At 42.1% G+C, this 9261-nt stretch overlaps 1 protein-coding gene across 1 annotated transcript in view; it reads right to left on the bottom strand.

The window, feature by feature from the left end:
• Positions 1–4072: 4072 nt before the first annotated feature.
• Positions 4073–9261, bottom strand: part of crkl (v-crk avian sarcoma virus CT10 oncogene homolog-like) — a 37904-nt gene continuing 32715 nt past the window's right edge. Inside the window, exon 2 of the mRNA XM_055655952.1 lies at positions 4073–8462. Coding sequence (XP_055511927.1) covers positions 8328–8462 — 135 coding nt within the window. The 3' untranslated portion in view covers positions 4073–8327. The remainder of the gene's footprint in view (positions 8463–9261) is intronic.

The raw sequence follows: 9261 nt of genomic DNA, 5'->3' as shown, positions 1-9261 counted from the left end.
CTCACCACTCTCTGAGAAAAAGTGTTTCCTCGCCTCCGTTCTAAATGGCTTACTCTTTATTCTTAAACCGAGGCCCCTGGTTCTGGACTCCGGGAACATGTTTCCTGCCTCTAGCGTGTCCAAACCCTTAACAATCTTATATGTTTCAATGAGATCCCCACTCATCTTTCTAAACACCAGAGTGTACAAGCCCAGCTGCTCCATTCTCTCAGCATATGACAGTCCCGCCATCCCGGGAATTAACCTTGTAAACCTACGCTGCACTCCCTCAATAGCAAGAATGTCCTTCCTCAAATTAGGGGAGCAAAACTGCACACAATACTCCAGGTGTGGTCTCACTAGGGCTCTACAACTGCAGAAGGACCTCTTTGCTCTTATATTCGATTCCTCGTTATAAAGGCCAATATGCCATTCGCTTTCTTCACTGCCTGCTGTACCTGCATGCCTACTTTCATAGACTGATGAACAAAGACCCCCAGATCCCGTTGTACTTCCTCTTTTCCCAACTTGACGCCATTTAGATAGTAATCTGCCTTCCTGTTTTTTGCCACCAAAGTGGATAACCTCACATTTATCCACATTAAACTTCATCTGCCATGCATCTGCCCACTCCCCCAACCTGTCCAAGTCACCCTGCATTCTCATAGCATCCTCCTTACAATTCACACTGCCACCCAGCTTTGTGTCATTTGCAAATTTGCTAATGTTACTTTGAATCCCTTCATCCAAATCATTGATGTATATTGTAAATAGCTGCGGTCCCAGCACCAAGCCTTGCGGTACCCCACTAGTCACTGCCTGCCATTCTGAAAGGGACCAGTTAATCCCTACTCTTTGTTTCCTGTCTGCCAACCACTTCTCTATCCGTATCAGCACTCTACCCCCCAATACCATGTGCCCTAATTTTGCCCACTAATTTCCTATGTGGGACCTTATCAAATGCTTTCTGAAAGTCCAGGTACACTACACCCACTGGCTCTCCCTTGTCCATTTTCCTAGTTACATCTTCAAAAAATTCCAGAAGATTAGTCAAGCATAATTTCCCCTTCGTAAATCCATGCTGACTTGGATCGATCCTGTTACTGCTATCCAAATGTTCGGCTATTTCATCTTTTATAATTGACTTCAGCATTTTCCCCACCACCGATGTCAGGCTAACTGGTATATGATTCCGTTTTCTCTCCCACCTCTTAAAAAGTGGGATACTATTAGCTACCCTCCAATCTACAGGAACTGATCCTGAGTCTATAGAACATTGGAAAATTATCACCAATGCATCCATGATTTCTAGAACCACTTCCTTAAGTACCCTGGGATTGCAGACCATCAGGCCCTGGGGATTTATCAACCTTCAGTCCTATCAGTCTATCCAACACCATTTCCTGCCTAATGTGGATTTCCTTCAGTTCCTTCGTCACCCCAGATCCTCTGGCCACTACTATATCAGGAAGATTGTGTCCTTAGTGAAGACAGATCCAAAGTACCTGTTCAACTCATCTGCCATTTCCTTGTTCCCCATAATAAATTCACCTTCAAGGGTCCAATTTTGGTCTTAACTAATTTTTTCCTCTTCAAATACCTAAAGAAGCTTTTACTATCTGCATTATATTCTTGGCTAGCTTACCTTCATACCTCATCTTTTCTCCCCGTATTGTCTTTTTGGGTATCTTCTGTTGTTCTTTAAACATTACCCAATCCTCTTGCTTCCCGCTCATCTTTGCTACGTTGAACTTATTTGCTTTCATGTTTATACTGTCCCTGACGTCCCTTGTCAGACATGGTCGTCCCTTTCTCCCCTTGGAATCTTTCTTCCTCCTAGGAATGAACTGATCCTGCACCTTCTGTATTATTCCTAGAAATACTTGCCATTTTTGTTCCACTGTCATCCCTGCTAGTGTATCTTTCCAGTCAACTATGGCCAGCTCCTCCCTCATGGCCCCATAGTCCCCTTTATTCAACTGTAACACTGATACCTCCGATCTTCCCTTCTCCCTCTCCAATGTGTTTTCTCTGGGTGCTCCCATTTCCTCCACATCCCGAAGATGTGCAGGTTACCACTGTAAATCGATCACTGCGCAAGTGGGATAACATAGAACAAGTGTGAATGGATGGTCGGTGGGCCGAAGGGCCTGTTTCCATGCTGTATCTTTAAAGAAAACCTGTTAGAATTTCTACATCATCTTTCAATGTCTTCCTCATGCTGGACGTTTCAAAAAGACAATTGAAGTACATTGACAGGCGCCAAAAATACAATGCATGTCGATTAAAAAAATTCTCTGATCATCTCACATTCTCCAAGATCTACACCAGAAACAAACTCACTAAAGTGTTATTTTCTCACCTCCTGGCAAGACACTGAGCACTGTTTTTACCCAATTTCTAAAACGGGTATTTATACAGGTATCAGCTAGTAATGCAACATCCACACAGAATCACTAACATGCTATCAACATGCAACTCCTTAGGCCAGAACCCAATTGGCCAAAGCCAGGTGAAGTATTGAAACACTTTGACAAAACCATCACCCCACCCAGCAAATGCACTGTGCCAAAATCCAGTACCGGCTTCCATTCAATATGATCACGACAAGTTAGGAAATGTCTGGATCCAATCAGTGCTTCAATGAATACAGTTTAAAACTCAGCAGAGTGAGAATTGGAGTTGCCAAACAAACAGGACCTGTGGCCAAAACTTATCCACGCCAACCACGTTTGCCTGCTTTTGGCCCATCACTCTCCAAAGTCTTCTTATCCATATATCCGTGTATGTTTCCTGAAAATTGTAATTATATTTGCTTCTATACCGACAGCTGATTCCAGGTACAGGCTACCCTCTATATGGAAAATTTGCTCACGAATTCCTTCCTAAATATCCCCTATGTTCTCTAGTTTTAGAATCCGCTATCGTGGGAGTGTTCCCTGTGCCAATCTAAAAGCCTCTGAAATGCCCAGTGTTATCTGCCTCCACTATTACCTCTGGAAGCACATTCCAGGCACCCACGATTCTCTGCTTTAAACTTTGCCTTTCTCACCTTAAACTACGCCGTCTCCCTGCTTCCCCTTCCACCTACCTGGGCCTCTGTGACCGCCCATGTTATGCTGGGGCAGCGAGGCTCCAAAATTTGTTGCTCAATTCCACTGTGTCAGTCTCCCTTTGACAGTCTGTCGGTCGGACCATTCAGCCGTTCCCCAGTGCAAGCTGCTGACACCTCTGAATGACTCTTCCTCCATGCCAGTTCATGTTTACAATGGCCCTCCCCCTCCTGCAAACAAGACTAGGATGCGCACAAGGGACCAAATGTAATCTATCCAGGCTTGAAGCTAGAAAGCCGAATAGTTTAAATTGGTTTGAAACACTTTACATGATTAGCAAAGGCAGCTGAAATTGATGGTAAACATGGTACCAAAGGTTCATGAGACTGCACACACTGGAGTTTGGAGCACAAACAAACTGCTGGAAGAACTTAATGGGTTTGGCAGTATCTGTAGAGGCAGAGGAATGGTTGATGTTTCAGGTCGAGATCTTGAATCAGGACTGAGAATGTACAGGGAAGGTAGCCGGTATAAAGAGGGAAGGGAGGAATGAAGCAGAGGCTGGCAGGCAATAGGCAGAACCAAGTTGAATTAAAGTTAATTTGTCTATTGTGTAGGAATTGTAGTTGCTAGTTTAAACTGAAGATAAACACAAAAAGCTTGAGTAACTCAGTGGGACAGGCATCTCTGGAGAAGGAATGGGTGACGTTTTGGTTTGAGTTACTCCAGCTTTTTGTGCCTATCTTTAATTTGTCTGTTTGCTTTCATTGTACGTGTAGTAGTGGCATCTTGCCTCAGATCCAGAGAGGCCTCCTGAAACAGCGCTTCAGCTTTCCACAGGTTTGCTCTCACTACTCCCAGTTCAGGCATACTTGTAGAAGGAATGCAATGAAGGTTCACCAGACTGGTGGGATAGTCCCACAATGAAATCAAAGGAGACTAGGAAAAAATAAGAGGATTTTTAAAAAATCTGCAAGGTTCTCATTTGACAAAGGTTACATTGGAACAATTCTGGATCGGTCAGTAAAACAATTGTACGATTACAAGAGTTAATAATTTTATTGTGATGTTTTATGTAACAGCCCCAAATATCATCTCAAATCATTATTCCATTTCAGTGTTGAATACAGCCCACAAATTTATATTCAAATATGACTAAAATGGTCAGGATGAGGAGACATTGGTGGAAATTACAAACCATGATTGGAACAGAAAAATGCAAGAAATGGGAGATACAAATAATGCCTGCCCAAAATCAACAGACTCGGTTCCATAGATTAATTAATCACAAGTAGCTGACAGAAGAAGCTGCTACTCTCCATGCTGTAATGAATACGCAAACCACTTGAGGCCCTTGCTAGTCAACAAGATCTTTCCCCATCCTGTACACATCTTACAAACATGGTCTCCTTCACCAAATACTCAGCAAAACAGTCTTCTAGACACTCTGTGTAAATGCAGCTGAGCCCAAAGGTGTGTCGCAATTACGCTGCTGTTTGAGGAACTTGTAATGGGCTGTAGAATGAGGCACACCAGAGATTAAGAGTATTTGTAACCTCAGTCAATACCAGTTCCAAAAACAAACAGCTGGTTTTGGAGACAGCTCTACAGTTCTGAGGCAAAAGTGCACTCACCACAGCTTTACAGAGGAAACAATGAGCTAAAATTAGCCAAGTACTGACTCATTGCCAAACTAATGATGCGCTGTTGGTGGCGGAAATGTTACACTTCAGACTGCAAACTGCATCTGCCATGGTACGTTACTTTGAGCAACATTAGCAGCCTGTGACTTCCAGTGGTATTCAACAGCAATTCCAAACAGCAAAGCCACAACAGTGATAAAATACTTCAGTCACACTGATATCAAATTTGGGGAACGGTAGATACTAAAATACAAACCCTGTACCGGATTACCTTGTGGATACTGCCTACCATTTAACCATCCAAATCCTTAAAACGTCACCCAAATTTTCCACAAGTGTTTTATGATTCCCCTGACCACACTAATCTAGAATAGTAACAGGTCAAAGTTTTCCCTTTGTTCTTTTGATTACTCCAATTTCATATCAATATTACCTCTATTAATGATGCAGATTCTGAATAGTAAGGGAAATATCAATAAATGTAAGGTTTACTAACCATATACAAAACAATACAGTTATTGATTTCACGAAGGGAAATGTCCGCATGTGATTTCAGTGATGAAAACCACCTCAGATACTATTGTGAACAAAGATAAACTTACTGTCCCTGAAAACAGGCCAGGTTTTGTAATACTGTTAACTTTAGAAATAAATCAAAGCACCCCAAATTGCCCATTTAAGTAGACAGTATTTTTGTACATTTATCGGGGTTGCAAGCAGAATTTAGAGTTCTTAACACTTGCATTTAAATACTAGAATTTCAGTCAATGGATTGTTCCCAGGCAAACACTCCCATTTCCCGAATGTTAAACAAAAGGCATTTAATGGTTCTCTTCAAACAGCAAAAGCTCTCTACAAAAATAAAAGTGACACTAGCATGCACATGGACAAGAGGTATTTTCTGTGATCACCTAAGCATCAAAAACCTTCTGCAAATTTGATGTGTTGTAAACAAGTTTTATTGGCAACAAATGGAGTGGGATGGCAAGCAAATGAAAGCTGGGTATGTTTGTCCTCCAGTTTGATCCATCTCTGAGCTTCACTGACTGTTTTACACCTTCCAGAACCAGAGGCCAGCATTATTTCCTTCCCATGGTATAAGCCTAATTACAATATTGTGAACGCAGGTAAGCAAGGCAGGAAGAGTAGCGGGCTAGGTTCTATCATCTTGTAAAGGGGAAACACTCACAACTGGAACCCAAGACGTCTGAAAATGGAAAACAAAAAAGAAATGGAGGCTATTGCGTATTCTCACAAGATATTTCAAGCAAAAGGCAGATCATTAGGAGTCCAGTGTAATAGCTTGGCAGGCAAGCCAAGGGATCTATAGTGGTTTGATGAAGGAAAAAAAAAAAAATAGGCCCCAGACATTAGTATGAGCAGATATATTGAGACAGACCCAAACATGCCAATGATTCTGCACTAAGCAGTCCATTGGGTCAATACTGATGTCTCATTATGATCCAAGACCTGTTCACTCAGCAAGGCCAGAATGATAAGGGGAGGAAAGTAAAACATATATTCAAAAACATATTTTACAGGTCCTTATATTTGCTTAGGTTCTAAAAGCCCACTTCTAAACATATGCAGGACAGGGATACCTAATCTACCAACCTGCTTTATCCACATCTTGAATTATTTTTAGGCACTAGGTACATACTTTGGTTTGATGGTGACTTGACGCTAAGTAGTCAACCATTCCCCCTCCCCCACAGGAGCTTCAGAGGAATGGTCAAGGCATTAGTTTAATGTGCTGTGTAAAACGAACCATGCTCAGCAATTAATTGCACCCACATCCTTTTTATCTATTATTTGGGGTGGGGCGGGGGGAGTAGAATGGCCACTGAGCCATCAAATGGATTCATTAAAAAAAAAAACATCCTTTGGGAACAATATCCAGTCAGTAATAATTTGCAGCTGCCTATTAGTGGTAGCTACCATGTATTCACCCTGGTAAACTGCTGTGCACCCCCCACTGCCCAGATATTGGAATCGAAGGGTCAACTGATCTTCCTACAAGATTGGAAGAACGAAAGATACAGCATCGCCTTTGACTCCTCTCCATCCAGTGACCTTGCCTCAGACATCCATCAAGACAGTTTGTGTGTAATTATTCCTCAGTTGCTTTTTGTATCAACACAACTGATAAATCTCATTTAGATAGTAATGGGTCAGCCCATAAAATGAAATGGGTGAAACATCCACTAGTTACTTGGTATGCAGGGTGATAAATTGGTGACGAGCATTTTAATGTTGCATTGTTGGTGTCAATTTTCCACCCAGCTCATTAAGTCAGTACATCTGTAGTACAACAACGTACTGGGCTTAATCTTCACTAAAAATGAGAAAAGGTCAAAAGAAGCTTACTTCAAAGGATTGGTTTGTTCTGTCAAAAGATTGTTTTAAGGGGCATTCATTTTTTACTGCCAGACTAACACAAAGTACATGTTGACCTGTGGCTGTAAGAGTGTGTGTGTGTGTGTCAAGGTCAGAAACAGAGAAGCGCTCAAACATGCCACAGACACATTCAACCTCTGGCTGCTCGAGTTCAGCTCCTGCAGTCCCCTGCACCAAGTGCAGGCATAACAGGGCTTGTGCACTGCTCACAACCCAGTTGGTTACAGGTGCTGGACACTGATTCACTCAATTTGTTGTCTGGCACAGAACATTGTCCATCATTGCAGTTTGAGATACTTTCACTTTGGAAACCATGTCCAAAAGAAAAGGCACCAATAATTCTATTTGAATAATTTCAGTCTGTTCCTTATTTTCTGAACAGCAAAACAAAGGCTATTTGTTAAAATGAATCTTGACCTCCCTATTCAGAGATATGATAAGCTTCTTACTGAGTGAAGCACAAGCCCCTGGGTCAGTCTACAGAACACCTGCTTCCAAACCCAGAACGTCTTGGGTTGCCATTGACCAGCCCCTGCCAAGATCCTTGTGGTTTTCAGCCTACCCCGGTAACCTTTCTGGACTGGAGGGCAATTCTGTTCCTGTCCACCCAGAGTGTTTCCTCTTTAAAAGCTCACTTTAAAGGTGTTACAAAAAACTGTAAAAGTGACATCCATGATTGTTATCTACAGCTACCTATCTCATTGTATCCAAAAAATTGTGACTCCTCTACATCTCGTATACAGCAGCACAGGCTGGTATATACGACGCATTGAAAACGATTTAAAAACATTCTTATGAGTTCAGAGCCTGTTATTCACTCAGTTGTGAAGTTACGTGATCTCAAGATAATGCTGAATCTAGTCCCAGTAGCATTCCTACATGCCACATTTAATAAACCTAGGAAGAATATCCATTCGACTGTTCCAAGTGTGAAAGGCTTGGCCAACTACAGACTGTTATCCCAGTTGGCTAAAAGTTCCAATCGGTAGCTTGATCTAACGTGGTACTGGGACTGAGGCTGTTCCTCGCCTGTCTGCATTTCCATTTATTATTAGTATCGTGTAGTTTAATGGTACATGGGAACAGCTCAGACAGAAACGTTAAATTCCAGCAGTTAAGCAGATACTCAAAAACCCAATCGCATTTCCATGGCAAAATGATGCGTTCCCCTTTAGTTTGGAAGCGACGCGCCGAATGTTGATGCCGACTGTGATGAACAGGCAGATGGAAGCGACCAAATGCTCAGACCTTCAGGTCACTCGTTCTCCTCTGGGTTCTGGGGGTCGAAGATCTGAACATGGGTGAAAGGAAAGAGTCCTTGCCGGCCGTTCACTTCACCCTCCCACTGACCACTGATGTTCATCCTGGTCACTTTCACAACGTCACCAACCTGTTGGAAAAAAACACAGCAGATTTCAATTCATTGCATAATTAAGTTTTGTGTTAATCTCATCCATTTCTACATTTGGTACAGATTGTCAGTCAAAACAAAAATGGGAACTAAAGGAGACTGCATGTTGCACAGACACTACCCTCTGTGGTCAACTCAAATTTCTGTACAAATTCCTACCATCTTTTTTACATTCAAGCCAAACTTTTGGTTAATTCTAGACAAATAATACTTTCAGCACAAATAATGCTTTTTTGAACAAGCTTATTTTTGGTACTTTAAAGTAATTGCACTCCACGATTCCACACCAGAGTTAGTAGTCACCAAGGATCCAACAGGTTGAAGTACCAATACCAAAGTACATTTTAAAGGAGTAAAACAATGAACGCACATCCCCTCCATAGCCCTCCATTATTTCAATCTGGTTTACATGGAGGCTCTCTGACCCCCTTCTTGCCCAAAACCATCTTTACGCACCCCAAACCCAGTCAGTTTGTTGTAAGCCGGTGACTTTGAGGGTATGAGACGTGAATTGGCCAAGATAGACTGGCAAATGATTCTTAAAGGGTTGACGGTGGATATGCAATGGAAGGCATTTAAAAACTGCACGGATGAACTACAACAATTGTTCATCCCAGTTTGGCAAAAGAATAAATCAGGGAAGGTAGTGCATCCGTGGATAACAAGGGAAATCACGTATATTATCAAAACAAAATATGAAGCGTACAAATTAGCCAGAAAAAGCAGCCTACCAGAGGACTGGGAGAAATTCAGAGTCCAGCAGAGGAGGACAAAAGGC

Source organism: Leucoraja erinacea, chromosome 25 (assembly GCF_028641065.1).
Source record: "Leucoraja erinacea ecotype New England chromosome 25, Leri_hhj_1, whole genome shotgun sequence".
Taxonomy (NCBI): Eukaryota; Metazoa; Chordata; class Chondrichthyes; order Rajiformes; family Rajidae; genus Leucoraja; species Leucoraja erinaceus.
The sequence above is the reverse complement of the archived record's forward strand: the minus strand, read 5'-3'. Positions and strand labels throughout refer to the sequence as shown.